The sequence below is a fragment of the Rhinolophus sinicus genome, linkage group LG12 (genome assembly GCF_036562045.2).
Source record: "Rhinolophus sinicus isolate RSC01 linkage group LG12, ASM3656204v1, whole genome shotgun sequence".
Taxonomy (NCBI): Eukaryota; Metazoa; Chordata; class Mammalia; order Chiroptera; family Rhinolophidae; genus Rhinolophus; species Rhinolophus sinicus.
Window position 1 is genome coordinate 51,460,152 of NC_133761.1, and position 23,127 is coordinate 51,483,278.

At 36.0% G+C, this 23,127-nt stretch overlaps 1 protein-coding gene across 1 annotated transcript in view; it reads right to left on the reverse strand.

Moving 5' to 3' along the window:
* AKT3 (AKT serine/threonine kinase 3) overlaps nt 1-23,127 on the reverse strand; it is a 252,816-nt gene that overhangs the window by 69,898 nt on the left and 159,791 nt on the right. The window contains exons 5-6 of the mRNA XM_074316835.1: nt 17,316-17,460; nt 9,967-10,098 (exon numbers count right to left, since the gene is read on the reverse strand). Coding sequence (XP_074172936.1) covers nt 9,967-10,098; nt 17,316-17,460 — 277 coding nt within the window. The remainder of the gene's footprint in view (nt 1-9,966; nt 10,099-17,315; nt 17,461-23,127) is intronic.

The window sequence follows — 23,127 nt, forward strand, 5'->3', positions numbered from 1 at the left end:
AAAGGTTTCTTATTTTCCAAATGGTATTTCCCCATTTCGCTGGCACAGCAATTCAGGAGGGCGTCTTGGAAGAGGAGCCGGGTCATCGTGGCTTCTGGTTGCTCCTCTAGTTAGTGCGCTGGCAGTGGGTGCTCACTGATATGCTGGGAGTCCCGGGTTCTCTCCATGCCAGATCACAACAGGTTTTCATTTGTAGCCTGCCACACTGCCCCCAAACAAGACTGTTATCCTGTCCTTTAAAAAGCCTTGAAACCTGGCATTGACTTGGCCTCCTTGTGGACGGAAGTCCTTCCAGGCATCTGTTTCTAGAATAGGGAGGTTCATCTATATTGAATATTTGCTCTGGCAACGAATATTCCTCCACAATCAGCTTCTCTCGAGTTTCCAAAGATTTTTCACCTGCCTTCACATCAGCACTCGCAGACTCACCTCTCACTTTCACATTATATAATGAATAACAATTCTTCAATTGTTTAAACTACCTAGAGCTAGCATAAATTCAACATCATAGTGGGGACCCGCCTTGTCTTTCAACATCACAAAGTAATTTTTTGCTTTGGCCATGATCTTCATGGTACTGAGTGGGATACGCTTTCTGTGTCTGGTCTTCAACCCAGGTCACTAGAAGTTTCTCCACCTCCGATATAGGCGCCCTCAAATTTTTGTTAGTCTCGTTGCTTCAATGAAGCAGTTCCTTTAACAGCTTCTATCATGTTGTTCTCATTGTTTAAAATCGTAACTGTGGTGGAAGGGAATCTGCTTGACTGGACATCACTGATTTCCCACCTTCAGAACCTTAATCACTTTTAATTTTGTTTCCAGGTCAGTCACTTGATGTGGTATCTTACTGCCAACAGTAGCAGTGGATTATGCACGTTTAGGGGCCACGATGAACAAAACATAAGATTAAATCAAGTATAAGAGATAATGATGCAACCAGGTGATGCAGTAACATGAAATGTACGACGCTGCTACTGGGGTAACATGGCACATTGTTTTAAACTTCTTTTAATAATTAGAAAGAGTGCACCCTAAAATTATGACAAGAAGTACAGTATAAGTAAATACACAAACCAGTAACATCGTCGTTCATCATCATCAGGAAGTATTACGTACGGTACCTAATTGCATGTGTTACACTTTTATCTCACTGGCAACACAGTAGGTTTGTTTACATCAGTGTCACCACAAACATGTGACGATGTCTTGCATTATGACATCGGCACACAGCTATGATGTCAACAGGATATAAGAACTTTTCAGCTCCATTATTATCTCACAGGACCACTGCCTTCGATGCATTCCACTGTTGACCAAAAGGGCACTAGGTGGTACATGACTGTATCTGGAGTAAAATACCAAATAATGAATTTTTAAGTATAATTGCTTTTATAGAGTGAAGCTTTAGGGGGAATGGGATGTTATTTCTTGAGGACATGAAGCAGAATAATAGTCCTCCACATATTTAGTTCCCCAATCCTCTCCAATTTATCATTCCCTCTCTACTACACACGGTCTAAAATTTTCTCTTTATTGCCCCACTTGCTGTTTTGTGTTAATTGGATTTTGGGGGGGTTGGAGGGCATAAGGAGTGGGAAATGGCACAGAAGTGGAGGGAGAGAACATCTGTACTCCATTATCAGGGACACCAAGGGTGCCGTCTCCGTTAATCCCTGTAGCAACTCAGCAGGTAGGTATCATAGAAGTTAAATTGCTCAAGAGCAGGTGAGAAAATCACGACTGATCCCACCTAAGTTCACTGTTAATGGTCATTTCCACTTCACAACACTGCCTTCCATCTTCTTCAAACAGCTTAGGATCTACTTAACTAGGTACTTTAACTCTATTCACATTATTTTCTCCATCTTGAACACAAGGCTATCATGACTGACTATCCGAAGCTAGCTCAAATCAAGGTACATCCTGTCTGAAGCATTTCCTTCATCCATTGAGAGGAATAAATGATACCTATAGAAATGGAGCAGGTGGGGAAACAGGGAGAAGAGGGTAGAAGCTTTTAGTAGGTTGGTGCAAAAGTAATTGCGGTTTTTGCAATTATTTTTAACCTTTTAAACCGCAATTACTTTTGCACCAACCTAATACTTGGGCACACTTATTGTTAATTACACCACAATGACCATCAGTGGTCATTATTTACTTGTTCTCTATCTTAATAAGCCATATGTTAGCAATGTATATTTTTGTTCCCCATAGGAAAGATAGCACAATAATCAAGCTCTAAATTTGGGGTTCTAACTTTCCCCATTTTTGAAAACTTGGGCATTGTCCAGATGCAGACTTGCATGACTTCTCCCACTTTCCATTTGTCACACTGTCTTCTCACTGTTCCTTGATTTCTATTTCTATTCTCTTTTTTTGAAGATTTTTTTCACCTTGATGGAGAAAAATGAAAGTGCAATTGCTCTCTGTTGTCTAAACACTACATCACTTTTCTCAAGTGTTGTCATTTGATGCTTTGTTCTTGACGGTCCTGTTCCAAATTATGACTTGGATGGAGGGATGCATGGATTCCTTTGACTGCAACCATGATGTAATCACTTCAGAAGCTAGTCTGTCTTAAATTGTAGAGTACGGTGCTTGTCTCTATTGCCCTTTACTACATTCCCTTCTTTCCCTCTGCCCCTTCCAATTCCCGGATTGGAATAAATCAATCTCTACAATCTCACCTTTATATTCCACATGAAAAGGAGGGGGAAACCCCGTAAAGATACTGACTAGCACGCTGATAATCCCCTCTCCGATCTCAGCTGACTCTTGTGAGGATTCTTTCACTCATCCCTACTGAGATCACTCTTCCATTCCTCATCTGGTTGTTCCAAAACTTTCTCCTCACATGCTCAGTATTTATGCTGAAATGTACACACAACCCTGCCAGGTGACCTTCCCTTGTTAAGTTATTGAGCTGGGGTTGGAACCCAGATCTATCTGATTTCAAATCCAGGAGCTTTTCATTAACTTGTCTCTGTTTATCTCAACCTCATTCCCTCCCACTTTCAAAATGTGATCTTACATCCTACTCAGAACAGAAGTCATTAATAATATTTGACACATTTGATTACTCATTTCTCCTGAAAACATGGTTTCCAGGACATCACAATCTCTTAATTTTCCTCCTCTTTCGTGGTCACCTTTTCTCAGTCTTTTTCTGGTTCCTTATCTCTGAATCCTTTTTCTATGAGTGCCCCCAGGACTCACTCCTCAGACTTCTTCTGTTCTCTAGGTACACTCATTACCTTGGTGACTTCATTCAGACTGTGGCTCAGTGTACATGGTGACAGACTTCCAAACTTGGACTTCTCAAATCCAGACTTCTTCCCTAAACTCCAGAAATGCCTAGTTGACACAGATATTTAATAGATGACTTCAACTTGAGTGTCTAACAGAAAATATCAAATGTAACATATCCAAAATCTAATTTATAATCTGCCATCTAAAAGCTTGTTTCTCCCACAGAGAAAATATCATCCCTATCACAGTAAATGGCTACACAGTCCTTCCAGTTGCTCAGGCCAAAACCCTGGCAGTGATCCTCAACTCTTTTCTTTCTCTCATACCCTACATTCAATCTGTCAGGCAGTCCTGTTGGCTATTCATCAGAATATACCCAAGATCTGATTATGTCTTACCACCTCCACGACTGACTACTGTCCTAGTGCAAGCCACTATCACCAATTATCTGGATTATTGCAATTAATTCCTAACAAGCTCCCTGACTCCAACCCACAGTTTATTCTCAATATTGCAGCCAAAGTTATACCATTAAAACAAAAATGAGATCATGTTATTATACCACTTAAAAATTTCCAATGGCTTCCTACTTCATTCAGAGTAAAACTCAATATCCTTACAACATCTACAAGTACCTAAATAATCGTACTCTATTCTTACTCTACACAAGCCATGCTAGACTCCTAGCTATTCTGGGATCATGCTAAGTATGCTGCTTCCTCAGTCCCTTTTCAACTGTGATTCCCTCTCTCTGGAATATTCTTCCTTCCTCCCAAATACTCAAATGGCTTGCTTCCTCACATCCTTCAAATGTTTGCTGAAATTTTATCTCAGTGAGGCATTCCATAATGGTTGATGGAGGCTCAGATATGTGCAGGCTGGGCCGGGGGCGGGCTCAACAAAGGAAAAATGGCGTCTGCCAGCACATCCATCTGTGAGAAAGCTGCCCCTCCAACCCTCGCCCTGAAGCCAGACAATTCAGTTTCTCCCTGTATGTCTCTTGCATCTTTTGAGCTGCTGCCCCAGCACTGGAGCTCAGAGTGAGTGAGTCCATCAGTGAAACAAGATGGACACTCTTGGGGTGACATAAAAAGGAAAATAGTAACATGTATATTCTCCACTTTGCATAGTCAGACGCCTCTGGAGAGGTGAAAACAGCAAGGAAGATGCAATCTACTATGGTTTCTTCTTTAACTGGCCAACTTGCACAGGGCACTGGAGAAGTGTGTGTCATTATTCCTGGTCCCTGGTTTCCTTAATGTCAACCAATTATCAGGACAAAGGCAATCCGGATAGGTAGCTGCATGACTGATTGTCATGCTGGCCTGACTAGGGACTGCAGAAAAGCAATAGTCTGAGGTGGCCCAGAAATTCTCAGACACATGTGGATTTTGATGGTTGAATTTACACATTTATGCATAACCATAAAACACTCCTTCCTTTGTTCCTATTCAAGATTCCACCCAACTTCCTGCCCAGTGCCTCCCCTGGGGCAATCTTAGGGAGCTGCCTACCCAGGAACCTCAATGGGGTCACATTGTGAGGTCCTTTCATTATCATGTATTCATAAAATAGGAGGACTGATGGTTTCTTTCCAATCCACCTCTCTGATGACATTTAGTAGTCAGTTCAACTATGTGCTTCTCACTGTCCTTGTACCTTTTGCTGTGTTTCTTAACAGAGGCCTATTTTTACTTAGAATATTTTTTACTTTTATTTTCCTGTTTCTAAAGTACTGTGACACCTATTTTTCATTATATTTTATTCTCCATCAATGTCACTTAACAATAAAGCTGAAAAAATAAAGAAGAGATAAAGACTTTCCCAGAAAAACAAAAGCTGAGGGAATTTATCACATGTAGACCTGTCTTGCATGAAATGCTAAAGGGAGTTCTCTGAGCGAAAATAAACGGATACACATTAGTAACATGAAAACATATGAAAGTATAAAATTCACTCATAAAGGTAAATATATAGTCAAATTCACTAATACTGCACTCTATTAGAGTATTCGTGAATACTTTAATACTGTAATAGTAGTGTGTAAATTACTTTGACCCCCAGCATACAGGTTAAAAGACAGAAGTGTTAAAAAAAAAACAAAAAAAAAAACTACAGCTATACTATTTTGCTAATGTATACATAGCATAAAAAGATGTAAATTGGGACATCAATAAAACAAATGTGTAGAACTTTTTTATATAATTAGACTTAAGTTGTTATTAGCTTAAAATAGGCTATGATAACTGTAAAATGGTTATGAACATGATGATAATCACAAAGCAAAAAACTGACACACAAATGATAAAGAGAAAAGAATCAAAGTATATACCACTATGAATAAGCATCAATTCAAAAAGGAAGAGAAGAACAAAGGAACTACAAAACAAATAGAAAGTAATTAACAAAATGATGATAGTAAGTCTTCTGCTGTTAGTGGGAATGTAAACAGGTGCAACCACTATGGAAAATACAGTATGGAGGTACTTAAAAATTTTTTAAAAATAAATGATCCTGAGGATATAATATATAGGGTGGTAACTATACTTACTAATACTGTATAGTACATTTGAAAGTTGCTAAAAGAGCAAATCTTAAAAGTTCTCATTACAAGAAAAAAACAGCGTAACTCTGAGTTGATGAATGTTAACCAGACTTACTGCAGTGATCATTTCACAATATATACGTATATCGAATCACTATGTTGTACACCTGCAACTAATATAATGTTATATGTCAATTATATGTGAATTTTTTTAAAAAGGACTAAGGTCAAACCACCTCTTCCAGGAAACCTTCCCTGACCCATCGCTGGTTACCCTCGCTAGCCTCTTGTACGTTCCCACCATATTCTTGCCTAGTTCTATCATTTCACTGTAATTATCTATTTATGTATTGGTTATCTCAACCAGATTGTGACCTTTCTTTTAGGCTGAAGATGTGACCTCTCTTTTAGGCTTGTAAGCACAGTGCCTAGCATGCAGCACACATTCTATAAATGTTTGAATGAGAAAGAAAGAGAGCGTCAGTAAGTGAGTGAAGTTAGTGAGTGAATCTGAGAGCATCTGTAAGCTGTATAATATTTAGGACTGGCAAAATTAAAGGTTAATCCAATGACAAAACATCTACATTTTTTAAAAAAAGAGAGATAGAAGACACTACAGGAAACCAGAAAGAATTTTTGGAGCTTAAAAGTACAATAACTGGAAAGGAAAATTCACTAGAGGGATTCAAAGCAGATTTCAGCAGGCAGAAGAAAAAATCAGCAAACTTGAAGATAGGACAATTGAAATTACAGTGTCTGGGTGACTAAGAGAAAAAAGATTGAAGAAAAGCAAACATAGCCTAAGGCATCTGTGGGACACCATCAAGTGGACCTACATAAGCTCTGTGGGAGTTCTAGAAGGGGAAAAAAACAGAAAGAATATATGAGGCATAATGGCTGAAGGTCCCCAAATTTGATAAAAGACAAAAATAAAAATATCCAAGAAGCTCAATGAACTCCAAGCAGGGTAAACTCACAGAAACCCACACCAAACCACATTAGAGTAGTGCCCCCTTACTTGCAGTTTCACTTTCCACAGTTTCAGTTATCCAAAGTCAATCATCATGGCTTGATGATCCAAGATCACACAAAGCAAATGATCCTCCTCCTGACACATCATCAACAGTACAAGGTCAATATAGCTTAGCACTATAGCACAGTGCCTACAGCATCCACCTCACTGCATCTCATCACATAGGCATCCTATCATCTCACATCATCACAAGAAGAGTGAGTACAGTACAATAAAACATTTTGATAGAGCAAGGGCAGCTATCGCATTATTAGACCCAAATAAATAAATAAGTAAAAGGTTATGAGACGAAAAACATTATGTATTAAAAGAGGATATAGTAAGAAGAAATAAAATTATAAACATTTATGTACTTAATAACGAACCATCAAAATGTATGAAGCAAAACTGGACAGAATTGAAGGGGAAAAATAGTTGTACAATAATAGTTGGAGGCTTCAATACCCTACTCTCAATAACGGGATCGAAAAACCAGACAAAATACATAAGGAAATAGAAGACTTAACACAATAAATCAACAAGGCCTAAGAGACACACAGAACTCTCTATCTCACAACGGTAAACATTTTTTTTCAAGTGTACATGGAACATACTACATGATACAACATACGTTATGCCACAAATTAAGTTTCAATTGATTTTAAAAGATAGCTATCATGCCAAGTCTCTTCTCCAACCACAATGGAATAAAGTTAGAGTCAAAAACAGAAGGAAAACTGGAAAACTTACAAATTTGTGGAAATTAAAGAACACACTCTTAAATCGTCAATGGATAAAAAAGGAAGTCACAAGGGAAATTAAATTAATAAATACTGAGACATAAATGAAAACAAAAACACAACATACCAAAATTTATGGGCTCAGCAAAAGCAGTGTCAAAGGAGAAATTATAGCCTTAAACACTTACATTAAAAATAAAAAGGTCTCAAATCCACAACATAATTTTACAACTTAAGGAACTAGAAAAAGAACAAACTATCCCTAAAGTAGCAGAAGGAAGAAAATAATAAAGATTAGAGCAGAAATAAATTAAAAAGAGAACAGAAAAAAAACGAGAAAAATCAATGAAACCAAAAGTTGGTTCTCGGAAAAGCTTAACAAAATTGACAAACTTCTAGTTTGACTAAGAATAAATGTATAAAGAATGAGGAAATAGAAAATCACCACAGTAGTAATTGCTGTAGACAATGTCCACTGATCGATGTTTAATAGTAAGCAAAAGTTTAAAAAGGAAAAGGATACTTGCATACTCTCAAGGAGTATTTCCTGTAAGACATTTATTAATTACAAAGAGAAAAACATTAACTTTACAACAGAGAAACCTGGTAGACAATAGTTTAATCAAGTGCTGGAGGTTACTGTCAACAGTAATAAGGTGTACGGACATCATTTACTCCGTGATATGATGCTCTGAGAAGGGCACCTCAGGATTCAAACCCCAGGTCTTGTCAGACTCTAAAACGTCACACTGTTAATCATTTTGCTGTGAATAAGTGTATGAGTATTTTCCTTTGAGAAATTAATAAATGGATTTGCTGGGGAAAGTAGCAAGGATCTGTATCAATCAGAATATTCTATCAGTTGTGAAATACACCCAATTCTGTACAGTTACTTAGAAAAGTGTAATTAATTAGTGAGATAAGACAGGATCCGAGTGAGGCTTATGCATAAAAGGAAAAACAGAATGGAAATGATATTTACACATGTGACACACACTAGATGGTAATATTAATAATCACGGCAAATATTTATAACAATAATATATTTATTTTACACTATTTTAATTTTAATTCAATTTTATTTAATAACATGTAACTAAATTTATTCATTCATTTAATCCTGACAACAACCCTAGGAGATGGGCACTATTATTATCCTCACTTTGCAGATGAGAAACAAAGGCATGAAAAGTTGAGTAATTTGTTTAGTATCATTTAGTACATAGCAGAAGCTACTACTATACTACTCCTCCCAAAATACCAGTTTAATTATAATACATCCTGGATAATTTATATATCCTAATCCTCATAATATTCCTGTTTAGGAATAGTTTTTATCACAAATAAAATTTTTACAAATGAAAAAACAAAGACCCTGCAACAAGACATTTAGCATGTGTGGCCTCTAGCTGGTAACTGTCCCCCAACCCCAGTCATTGTGATGAGCAAATATGCTCCTCCACAAACATTTTCAAATGTCCCCAAAGGAGTAGTACCCCTGTCCCCCAAAGCTGGCTGTTAAAGGTCATTAGGTGATAACATGCAAAGCTGGGATATAAACCTGGGCCTGTATGAATTCAGGTCAATGTTATTTCCAATACCAGACACTGACTGTGAAGGATCTGAGATTGAAACAAATGTACAAAGATGGGGGAGCATAACTTCATAAAGTGTGTGGAGCAACACACTCCAGATGAGGAAACTATTGTCGCAAATAACTGCAAGTTAAAGTAGCCTATAAAGTATAACAATAATATTACATGTCACTTGTTGAATTAGGCCAAGACAAAAAGCATGGACCAATTTATAAAGTATGACATTTTTCTCCTGAGAGAATTGGGATTCAATTCAGAACCCTGAATGAGAATTGGCATCATTTATATGTTAATGATTTGTACAGGTCTAAGCTGAATCAAGTTACAGGGCAGAGGATAGGACCTCCTGAAAGAATTTCAAAGACTATCATTTCTTTTAGTTTCATTATTTCAGTATTTTGAAATCTATTAAGGATGCTTTCCCATTTAGTGTTATAGAAGCTGTATAATTTATGGGTACAAATCATCTATGTTATTCTAATCACTCTTTAATAAGAAATTCATAATGTTGGGGGAAAGCATTAAAAAGCAACATTAGTATAATTAGTGATATATGTCACAAATATATAGTAAAAACATTCTCCCAAACACACATACAATAAATATTTCTACCTCCTCAAGGGAATAAAATAAAATAGTTTCACTATATAATAGTCTGATAACATTATAAACTTTTGAAGCTTTAATATAAATATTAATATACAGATATTACTGTAGCAGTAGCCTACAATCAACATTTTGGTTATGTAATGGAATTTCTACATGAATCATAAGCATGCCTGAGCACACACACATGTGCAGAGCATAAACAAAAATTTCAGTTACCTTTGCAATAATAACTTCTTTCTTCAGAATCTTCATAGCATAATATTTCCCACTTGCCTTCTCTCGAACCAAAATAACTTTCCCAAAAGTGCCTTTACCTAGTAGTTTCAAATAGTCAAAATCGTTCATTGTCTGAAAAATACAAATTAAAAAATATAATATGAAATATTTGATACAATTTATTTGTAAACATATATGTATATATTTGCAATATCCACTCAAAAGCAAATTTTACCAATTTTTATGTACTTCAGTGAATAAGAATCAGACTGGCATTGGCTGTCTCATCAGCAATGCTGGGTGTTGGAAATCATATAAGCAATTCTCAGATATTGGGGACAATAATTTTGACAAGAATTCTTCAGCTACTCAAATTACCTATCAAGTGCAAGGGTAAAGGGAAAGACAATTTTCACTCACTTTCAAGGATCTGAGTTTTTAAGGATTTAGTAGTGCTACTACCCCCAGACAATGTAATAATCAAAAATGCCCCCACAAAGATTTCCAAATACATCCAAAGGAACAGTACTTTTGAAGAGAGATACTTGAAAATCTACTCCAGTAAAATGAGGATGGAATCCAATAAAGAGAAAGGTATATAAGAAATATTGAAAACAATCTCCTGAAGCCCAGTGCAAAGAAATCTAAAACAGATAGTGGTACGACTTCTGAGAAAGCAATTAATGCAATTCAGAACAGGAAGTCAGGAAGCTCTAAGAATGTCTTTAATTAATCTGCCTGTTTTCAGTTTCATTTCTCATTCCCATTTCTAAATCAAGTGATTCCCAGGATTTTGCCAAGCTGACCTGCTATTCACTCTCTACAGCTCCCTCTGTATATGCTTTTCCTGTTCAAGCAACATCCTTCCAGAAACTTCCAAAATTTTCATATTGTTTGTCCACTAATGATCTTCCAATATCCAGCTTTTCATTTTTATGGACCTATCCCTTTTTAAAATTCCTGTACTATCATTTTAATAGGCTTTTAGATGGAAGGGGAGGTAACTCAGTATGCTCAGTATATCATCTTAAATTTAAATTCAGTTTAGGTAGGTGGGTTTATGAACAACTAAAGATCTGAGTTTTATCTTAAAGGCAATGAGAAGTTATTGAAGATTTTTGAAACTACTTTTTCCTGTTTACCACCCATTTGAAGTTAATGTCAGAAAATCAATGACCTCAGCTTCTATCTTAAGAAACTAGAAAAAGAGCAAATTAAACCCAAAAGAATTAGAAGAAATGAAATAATAAATATCAGAGCAGAAATCAACTAAATTTTTAAAAAGAACAAAAAGCAGTAGAGAAAATCAATGTAACCAAAAGCTGGTTCCTTGAAAAGATAATAAAATTGATAAACCTCTAGTGAAATTGGTCAGAAAAATAGAGACAGAAGATGCAAATTATGAATATCAGGAAAGAGAGAAATGACATCACTACAGATTCTACAAATATTAAAATAATCACAAGGGAATATTATTAACAGATTTATATCTAAAAAATCGACAACTTACATGAAATGGACAAATTCCTTGAAAGTCTCAAATTATCAATGCTCACTCAAGAACAAATACAGTAAATCCCCATCTAACATTGTTGACAGGTTCTGTGACTTTAAATGAAATGACTTATAACACAACCAATTTTTACCATAGGCTAACTAATATAAACACAAGTTAAAATCCTACAGCATCTCATCAATGTTATAGTGAAATGACAATGAACGAAAAGTTATTAGAGGACCTGCTGTAGATAACTCAAATAGTCCTGTGTCTATTAAGGAAACTGAATTTGTGGTAAAAAACAAATAAACAAAAAACTTTTCAACAAGGAAACCTCTAGGACCAGATGGTTTTGCTGGTGAATTAAACAAATATTTAAGGAAGAACATACCAATTCTACATAAACTCCTACATAAAATTGGAAAGGAGAGATTACTTCCTAATTTTTTCTACGAGGTCATCATTATCATGATACCAAAACCAGAGAAAAACATTGAAAGAAAACTACAAACCAAAATCCCTCATGTTATATATATATATATATACACAAAAACTCTTAAAATTTTTATACATGCTTATGTTCATTTTCAACATTATTTGCGACCTATAATTTTGATAGTTTTCCCAAATGTCAAGTTATAATGCGTTTAGCCATTCAATAATATCTCTAGTTCAAAAGAAAAGTAGCAAAAGATATCAGGGAAAATAACAAAGTACATTTACTAATTCAACTGAAAATCAAACAAGTAGGGCTAAATATACAGAAAACAGTTAACAAAGCCAGCGTCATTTGAACAAATAATAGGTAATTTCATTTTCATTAATAAATTTTAAAAATCAAGGAATACTACAGAACCAGAAAGCCATTTGTGCTATGTAGTCTCCAAAGATGGATGGCACTAATTCCCCTTCTCCCTGTGTGCACATGACACCTCTCATTAAGAGGTGGAGTCAACTTTCCCTCTCCCTGGGCTGCCATGGTGTCCATCTTGGAAAACAGAATAGGATCAGAGTGTCACTGTCCCATTTCCAGACCTAGCCTTAGCCTGTCAGCTTAGGTTTTCTCCCTCTTAAAGAGTCATTCTTTAAAAGCCAGCTCTTATGCTGTAGGAAGTCCAGGCAGGACAGAGAGGCCCTAGGAGATGAGGCACCACATGCAGAGACAGAGCACGTGGAGGAGAACCAAGAAGCCAGACATGTGAGAAAGGCTTTCTTGCCTTTTCCAGCCCAGCCTGCGTGCCTGTTGAATGCAGCTGTTTGACAGATACATTTGAGACCAGCAGAACTGCCCAAGCAAACCACAAAAAGAGGAGAAATAATATACTGTTATTGTTTTAAGACATTAAACTTGGGTAGTTTGTTCCATGGCAATAGAGAGAGACGTTATTCTCATCAATAAACCATAATGTCATTTTATTGCTTAAAGCTTCATTTGAGCAGCACCCTCCTCATTGTTTTTGTTTGTTTGTTTGTTTTTTATCTAAAAGCCCTGGAAAATGATACTTGTTGTGTCCTATTACTAAATATCACATAAACTCAAACTGAATTCTTGGGGGTAAAAATTGTAAACTGCCTTATGAAATTTTTCAGATAAAAAGCAATACATAGCTATAAAACATTACTATAGTCCTTTAGGATTGCACTTCTTAGGGACAGGGAGGTTTTTTAAAAGTACGACAGCCTTAACTCTAAATTTCACAGCTTCTGTCAGTTTGATTGTCAACCTTAAAAAAAGAGGAATTTGCATGGAAATTGACATTAGTTTTAAAAAAAAGCATTCTATGTAATAAAATAAAAAAACAGATTTCATATCTATTTTGACAAAACTTCGGAACATTTTAAAGAGTATCTTTGATACCAAATGCTCATGTTCAGTGCAGTATACACAGTAATTATCTAGTCTTTACAAATGAAATGTAACCTATTACAAAATGCTTTCCTCTTTTGGATGGTGTTAAGGGAAAAGATACAAGCTATTAATAAAAAATGAGAGCATAGATACTTGCCAGAAAAATTAATCCTCCAAAACCCAATCCTAAGAATTTATTAGGGAAGTATTTCACATAACGATACTCTTTCCTTTACATAATCTCTACATATCAATGTGGCTGTTTTAGGTTAAGAATACATGTGCATATATAACCAACTATAAATATATTCAAATCACATACACTAGAATACATGAAAAAAGACCGTCTAGTCTAAAAATTAGGTTAAAATGTGAATACATAACTGAAGAGGAATACAAAGAATCTCTTGGAAAAGAATACAGAAGTTTTCGTAAATTTAGTCAAAAAAGATAAATTCCACATACATTTACAATATAAGAACTAAACCAAATCAAGCTCTGTAGGACACTTAAGTGAAAAGCAGGAGTGGGGAGGGAAGTATCAACAAGTTCACTTCTCTGCCCACACCGCCTCCCACTTCCTCTGCTTCTCTTTCTCAAGGGAAGAGGAAACTCAATCGAATCCATCAATTCCTGCACTGATTATGCCACTGCTCCCTCTCTGAGCAGGCAGTGAAAGAGGACATGGTTTCAGCAGGTCCCACCGTCTCTTCCCTTCTCTCTTTCTCCCAATGCTAACCATTGCTTTGAGTTACCGTAGCCAGGCAGTAGGTAATAAAATTCCAAGAACTGGTGTCAGACTCAATGGGAAGACAGGAGGTATGGCTTACAATTTATCCATAAATCGTGAGCCGATAACCAGCTGCTCCCAGAGAGGCCTACATGGTCACTTAAAAATTAAGCAAAATGGAGTCTCAGTTGGCTGTTGATCCCTTTATGTGGTGCCCCTTCGCACCCCTGACAGGATCTGGAGAATGGCAGCTTGACAGCCACGAGTAGGCACTTCTGAGTCCTCTAAGAAAACCTTTTGAAACATCTTTTAATTTAAACACAGAACAGCGCTTAAATCGAGTTGTGAGGCCTGTGCCTCCTTCCTCCACCATGCAGTGTCTTTCTCTCTCCAAGAGAGATTTTAGCCTGCAGAGCAGATACAGTGGCTACACCCCACCGCTCAGGGAAGTGACCATCTGCCTGCTCCAGGCAAGAGACGGAGTGAAGGCGACGCTAAGCACAGCGACCGTCAGGGGCCATTCTCCTCATCCTACTGCTCAATTTTCAAAAAGGGAATGAGAAGAAAATGTGCTCTGTAAATCAGGAGAAGGATATTCTTATTTCAGAATCTCTGTGTTCACAATCTGAAATGAAAACTAATCCGAACTTCTCCAGCCCTGTTTATAACTGAAGACACACAAAGCAAGCAGTTCTAGAGCCACTGACATATCTTAGGGAAGTGACGGTAATATAGAACAGGTAGTAGTAGCAATACAACGTTCGATCTTTTTCTGAACACTTGTTCATTTAAAACTATTTTATGCTATTTAATTTTAAATGAAATGAAATTTAAAAAAAATGGAAATCAGATACAGGCCAAATAAGACAATGAACCCCCCAAAATTCAAAGTGCTCCTATCAAGTTTTCATTTTCCAGACTCAGTTTCAGGGAGAGACTTCTCAGAGAATCGGCTTTAAAAAGATGTGTATGTTTTTAACTATCTTTATGTGGACGAAGTAGAATACTACCTAACAATAAGAGTTAATATTCAGTGAGCACTTAGCATGTTAGCACTTTACACGTATTCCCTCATTTTAATTCTCACAACTATACGAATTAAGTACCAGTGTTATCTCCCTTCTATAGATGAAGGGACCAAAGAACAGAAGGATTAAGAAACTTCCCACACAACTACACACATGGTAGACCCAGGACTTGAACCCAGGCTGTAGGACCCAAAGATCTCATTTTTTTTACCACTACTCGGTAATATTAAAATTCTGATTTTTTTCCAAGAGTACTCTAAGATAAAATTAAGTAATATCCAAACATTGTTTAAGTCCAACATTTTGACATAATAATTTGAGAAATAGAGTATAATCACAGGAGACAATATCTGTATATTTTTGTTTCTAATATAACTTGGTTATGTTATGAGTGTAACAATTATAGAGGTTAGTGAGGCTCAAGATATATGAATCAGTAAATAGAAAGAAGCTGCACACTGAAGTTGTACAGTGTATAACTGAAAATCCTTCTATGCTTGAACAAGATATTTAATTTCTCTGAATGTCAGATGACTTAACTGTAACATGGGATAATAACAGTACCTACCTCAGATGATTCTTATGAGAATTAAATAAGATAAGATATATAAAAGTAGCTCAGAGCCTAGAACAAAAAAGCTCATATTAAATGCTCAGAAGTGTTAATGAGTGAAGGTGATGAATTCTAAGATAATCCACACCCACAACTGTAAAAAGAGGAAAACGTATTGTTTTTATAATTATATATAACCAGACTTAAAAAAATAATCCTCCCATACTTTTCCATTATTACATCTTTTGTCTCTATTCAGCATTCTTCTGGTAAATTTCCATATTCTTTCCAAAATTGTTCCATCCATTAATAACAATATTTCTAGTTAGGATGTTATAGACTCCCACTTTCAACCTCTAACTACCTCAACGGTATTTTATTATTAATCTTAGTGATTAAGCAGAATTTCAGGAATTCCACAGAATTAAACAGGGTATAGCTGGTATAACTTGTTATTGAATGGAATAGTTTGTAATTCAAAAGATAAGATTAACTGGAATCAGATTTTAAATTATAAGCACAGTTAAATTTCAAGTTAATTGTGTAATGTGCACATACACTTGGAAGAGAAGCCTTCTTATCTGAGTAGGTGGGTAAAGCTAGATTGTGTTTTTAGTTTTGCAATGACTGAGGACCAAGGGGTTGACTTTAAAAAAAAAAAAAAAGAGGGATCCAGTTCAAGCAACAAATAAAAGGATAAATCTTTAGGGAAGACACAAAGGGTTCTCAGCCAGTTGGCTAAGATCAAGCATAGAATATTACTCTAATTAGAATTGGAATTTCAGAGAAAGATAATTATCTCTAAGCTGTGACTGTATAATTTCACCTAGTTCACACACTTGGCACATAGGAGGATCTGAACTCAGTCTAACTCCAGAGTTCTGAAACACTGTGCTAATACGAAAGTACATGGATACTTACCTTAAAAATCAGTGTTTTCCTACCTGAAGATTAATTTATAATCTATTATAGCAAATATATTCTAACATGATAAATGGGATGGTCATCTATTTGAACACTTACACCTTTAGATTAACCGTAAAATACAATTTCTTACATAAGGAAGTTGCTTTTCAATTTCCCACAGCACTGAAATACATAATTTACAATGCTTATAAATATATAAATGGTGCTTATTATTCTGGAGCACTGAGGGAAGGAAAAGTCTGTTTCCCTCATTGGCTCAGGGGCAGCCATTAAAATAAAAAATGATTGTTTCCAAGATTGTTCACTTTTCCTGCTGACATTAGTGAAGCTCGGGCCCCAAGCAGGAAGTACACCAGAGCCATTTGCGCTGCTTCTTTCAGGAGCACACCGGATGCCAAATGGAAAAGGACCGAATCATTAGGGAAAATATTTTATTTCCAAATTTCTAAAATGGTATTAAAAACAATAAGGGGAAAATGCAAGTTACAAAGTAGCATAATGGCACACCAGTCACAATTCCCTAACAAGCCCTGTCAGTAGTAGGTACTCAGTGCTGAACCACTGAAATGAACTGATGGTTCAATTATTTGATTTTAAACAAGGACAGGTATGCCAGATACACCGGAATAAAAACTGACCACACCCCAAAACCGACCACACCCATATAAGATCATTGCCTGCCATTTTTTCCATATGGCAGTTTTTAACGTATTTCTTCCATACACATAAGTATGCTGAGTAGGGGAATAGTTATTATTTTCTACCTTTCTTTTGTGATGGGTTGTAGAAGCATCCATCTCTTCCTCCCCTATATTATCAATTTGTGAAGTTGGACTACAGTTCATCCTCTCCTCTTCTTGCCTCTGAAGTCTGTCTGCTACTGCCTGAATAGCTTCTGTCCATTCTTCCCTATAAAATTATAACAGGTAAAATTTCTTATTAATAAAGGATGGTAAATAATTCAAATATTTCCTTTTTTATAAAGTGTGAAATGTACACAAAGAAAGTCTATACCAGGATAACAGATAACACACACACACACACACACACACACACACACACACACACTCACAAACGTATTCTCTCACCCTTACTCCAAGGTGAAATTAATCCCAAACGCATTTTACATTACAGCCCTAAAGTTTGCCATAGTATTTATTTGGAGGTATGTTAAATGAGAAAAAGAAGAAAAGAATTATAAGAAAGTTCAGTTAAAACCCTTTAGAAGTGCAGTTAAGTGTCTGTACACATCTTATCTATAAAGTAAATTGACCCCCAAGAATTTGCTGCATTTTTTAAATGTTTGTTCAGCCATTTTAAGTCCATCATTGACATACTCAAGATCTTTACTGTGGTCCAACGGAAGTTCTATTATAAGAAAAGGTTTTCAAGGCCCAAATCTTTCACTGTTCCCAGATCACAGGTAAGTTTCATTTTATAAAAAAATGATAGGCATAAATTGTAGCTTAAATAAGTCTCTTGAGCACCAGTATAAAGCTTTTAGTTTTTGATAGTTGTCCCATCAGATCAAGGATCATTTATTTCCACATAAATTTTAAAATCATCCTGTTAATTTCTTAAAGTCTATTAGAAATTTAAATGAAATTGCATTAAATCTGTAGATCAATTTGGGAGGAATTGCCAAAGTAACAAATTAAGTCCTCCAATCCATGAACATGGCATAGCTCTCCATTTATATAGGTCTTTAACATCCCAATGCAATGTTTTGTAATTTTTGTGAAAAAGTCTTGCACATCTTTAATTGAATTTATTTCTAAGTATTCTTTTATGATATTGTGGAGGGATTTATTTTTTATTTCATTTTCAAACTTTTCTTGCTAGTATTAGGAAATACAGTTTCTTACTGTTTGTTGACCTTGTATCCTGCAGCCTTACTAAATTCATTTCTTAGTTCTAGCAGCTTTTATTTTTCTGGATTTTCTACACATGTAACCACTTTTTTGTACAAATAAGGGCAGATTTACTTCTTCCTTTCTGTTTGCTTTTTATTTCTTTTCTTGACTTATAATACCATCACTACAATGTTAAATAAAAGTGGTGAGAAGAGACATTCTTACTTTGTTCCAGAACTTACAGAGAAAGCATTCAGCCTTCTACCTTTAAGTATTACGTAAGCTGTAGCATTTTTTGTAGATACCCTTATTTAAGTTGAGGCAGTTCCCTTCTCTTTCTAGTCAACAGTGTTTTTGTTATAAAAGGGTGCTGAATTTTGTCAAATATTTTTTCTGCATCTGTTGAAATGATCATGTAGTTTTTCTCCTTTATCCTATTAGTATAGTGAATTTAGCTGAACGATTTTCAGATGTTAATGCAACTGAATTCTTGGGATAAACTCCATCTGGTCATGATGTACTACCTTGCTACATATTTTTAAAATTCTATTTGTCGAAATTTTGCATCTATGTTCACAAGTATAGTTTTATCTTCTTATGATAGCTTTGCCTAGACTTTGGAATGAGGGTGACAGTGGCTTTAGAAAATGAGTTAGACAGTGTTCTCTCCTCCATTATTTTCTGAAATAGATTGTGTAGAATTGGTAATATTTCTTTATATATTTAATAGAATACACCAATGAAGCCATCTGCACTTGGAGTTTTCCTTGAGTAAAAGTGTTTTAATTTCTAACTCCATTCTGTTCATTGATACTGGGCTGCTTAAGTTGTCTGTTTGCTTGGAGTAGTATTGGTAAATTGTGTCTTCTCTATTTTGTTTGTTTCTTAACAGTCTTCCAAGGTGTTTTCAATTCTATTAATTTTGTTTCAAAGAACTAGCTTTGGTTTATTGATTATTCTCTATTATTTTTCTGCTTTCTACTTCACTGATTTCTGATCTCTATAGTTTCCTTATTTCTGTTTGTCTTGGGTTTAATTTTACTCCACTTTTTCAGTTTCTTAAGACAGAAGGATAGATTATTGACTTGAAAAGTTCCTCCTTTTCAAATATAGGCATTTTATATATTTCCTTCCAAGCACTCATGTAGCTACATCCCACAAATTTTGATATGCCTCATTTTCATTATCATAATTTTTTAAATCACTGTCTGACAACTCCATCATTTGGGGCTTACAAATCTGATTCTGTTGTCTGTTTTGTTTCTGTGGTTTTAGCCACATTGTCTTGTATCTTTGTGTACTTGTTTATTTTTTGATGAGTCTTGAACAATGTACATGAAAAAGCAAAGAAATAGTTTGGGGCTTAGGAAGATATAATCTTCCATTAGAGATTATTTATATTTGCTTTTAAGAGGCTCCTAGGATCCTAGCAAAAGTGGATCATGTTAACCAAATTTAAGGTCTGAAATAATTTATAGCTGGTTTTCAATTCTTAACAGGTAAGTCTATATTTGTTCACCCTCTCTTCTAGGGTATACTCCCTTAGAGTACCAGACTAAGCTATCATGATTTACCACGCATTCTCTTCCGCAGGCCCTGGATTCCAGAATGTGACTCTCAGCTCTGACAGTTACTCTAATTCTCAACATCTCAGACACAGCTTCTAAAATCGGTAGGCACCTTTAGTGAAAGACTGGGCTCATCTCTCTGGGTTTTTTTTTTCCATATGCTTTCAGCACCATAACTCTTCATACCCTTATTGGCTCTTGGCAGCCTTTCTCTTTAAACATTTCATCCTGTTTTTCTAGTAGTTCTTAGGTGGACCTAAATGACCTAACTCACCATAATTGAACTACACAGGCATATACAGTTGACTCTTGAACAATGCGGGGGTTGGGGTACCAATGCCCTGCATAGTTGAAAATCTGCATATAACTTTTGACTCACCCCCAAATTAACTACTAATATCCTACTGTTGACCAGAAGCCTTACTGATAACATAGTCAATTAACATGTATCTTGTATGTTATATGTGTTATATACTGTATTCTTACAATAAAGTAAGCTAGAGGAAAGAAAATGTTAAGAAAATTGTAAGGAAGAGAAAATACATTTACAGCATATATTGAAAAAAATGTGCAGTTCAAACATGTGCTGTTCAAGGTTCAACTGTATAGGCTGTGTAGTTAAATTATGGTGAATCCAGTAAAAAGTATTGTTAAAATGTATTGGGCCCAAGTGTCTCACTAATTGAAAGAGGATTTCCACTCTTCCAATTCTTAAGTAATGCTGGAAAATGTAGTCAGTTTGGAAAACAGAACGGATACCACTATGAAGCAAATAAATTCATTTTTCAAACATATATACCACTAATATAAAAACTTAATTTTCACAAGCTGATCATTTATTTGAAAACAAACATTTAATTAAAAGGTCTAATGTGTATGCTACTAAAGCACAAACAAGCCATGGAGTAGTAAGAACTCACAGTGGCAGGGGAAAGCTTGATATTGTGAGTAAATTTAATTAAGTTTTATAGGTAAAGCGAGAACAGCAATGCACTAAGCACAGTGCTGTTCTAACAAAAACAATAGTAAGTTTGGGAAGGTGACCAAAGAAGGAGGTGATTTGTGAATGGAGATGTACAAGGTGAACTGATACTTAATAGCAAGAGGAAGAGATAAGCAAGGGAAGGTATTCCTGGCGTAGGGGTGAAAGAGCCAAAAAGAGCCCTAGGTGATGTGAGAGCCCACCACAGAATTAGTACTTGGGAGACGATAAGCAGCTCAGCACAGTGGTAACATAAGGGGAGTGCGTGTGCAGACACACGTAGGTGTGAGTGTGACGGGGCCATGGGAGTGACAAGGCAGGTGACCAGCTGTAAGAAAGGAAAACACCTGGGCCTATAATGTGGATATTCCTGCATGACATAATACAGTACACATAAAAATCACATTTAACAATGAATTATTTGAAATAGTGCATTCATTACATCAGAGAAAAAACAAATACATTTGCTATCACAAAAATTATGAAATACTGCTGAAAAACAGAAAAATAATAGATAAAACGATCAGAAAGGAAGAGGCAAAATTGTTATCTGTAGATGTCATGCCTGCAAAAGAATAAATGTTTTTAGTTACATAATAAACAGAGACCAACAGCATTCCTTCTAAATACAAGAAATATAAGAAAAATAATGAAAAACATCCTGATCACAACAGCAATAAAAATATGAAATAGCTACAAATAACCTTACTATTAACTTTTTTAAATAGAGAGAAAAAAAAATCTACTGGCGGAATTAACTAAGTATAAACAGCATGTAATATAGTTGAATGCTAAATATTATAAAAGTATCAATGTTTTCTAAATTAATTTATAATTTTAAGGTAGTTCACTCAAAATACTAACAGGAATTTTGCTTAGATCTTAAAAATAAAACCTAAAGTTCACCTAAAATAATGCCCTAGAGATATCAGCAAGATGCAGAATAGGAAGCCCCAGATTCTCCTTTCACCCATGTAAACACCAACTCAAATCTACACCAACACATGGATTAATTCCCATTGTGAGAAATCCAAAAATCAGGTAAGAGGCTCCTGTATCCCAGGTGAGGACAAAACCAGCTGCATCAGAGCCGGTAGGAGTTTGTGGCACTCAATTACTCCAGTCCCTCCCCTGGCTCCGCATGGCAAAGATAGAAAGAAATTCCCAGCTCCCCACTGGGGAGGGAAAGAGAAGACTGGGCCACACATCCAATGTTCTGACTTGTCTGGGAGGCTGCCTGAGAGACTGGCCTCTGTCTTGCCTTAATCAAAGCATGGATAGTAAAGGACAAATTAGAGATACTGAGAACAAAGGAGACAGTTTGGATTAGCACATACTCACTCATCACAGCCCCTCTTCCCAGCTAAGCACAGAACTAGTAGGAGAAAACCTATAACTCGCAGCTTCTCCCTGGGGAGGGAAAGAGCTGGAGCATGTGTGCAGTGTTCTAGCAATTCAAGAGGGAGCCCAAAGAACTAGTTTTTCCCTCGCCCACCTCGAAGTGCTGACAAGACCTGGTATACTATAGATGCCTGAGGGCTACTGACAAGAAAACAGATTTGGGTGACTTGCTGCTGCTCCTGAGGACGTAAGTACGAAGGATGGTAAAGCTGAGCAGCCTTTCTCCCCGGGGGGGGGGGGGGAGGCGTGGAAGAGAAGAGTGTGTGTCCAATATTCTGGACTTTCAGGGACTGAAATACTGTTAATAGTGGAATGTAAATCATTTTTAATTCTGATTTCTGTCTCATGAGACTCAGAACGCTGATGGGACACGTCATAAGCTAGAAGCCTAGGGGGTACTGAGAACAAAAGAAACCTAAGGGGCTCAAAGTAGCTCTTGAGAATCTGCAGTACCATGAACAGGCACTAGAGAGAACAAGGGATTGCACACCTAAAAACAAACAAACAAACAAAAAACCCTGCAAGTCCCTGTAATTGGAGATTTATAGGCATAGATCCAGAAGAAACAGAGAAACATGGCCCAATCCAAAGAACAAAAATATCTCTACAAACTAACTCTAAAGACAGGTATGTCAATCATCTGACAAAGAATTAAAAATAGCCATCGGAGAGATATTCAATAACCTCAGTACAATGAAACACGAACAAAATGAGAATATCAACAAAGACAGAGAGAAAAAATATATACATTTTTTTGTTGTTTTTTGGAGCT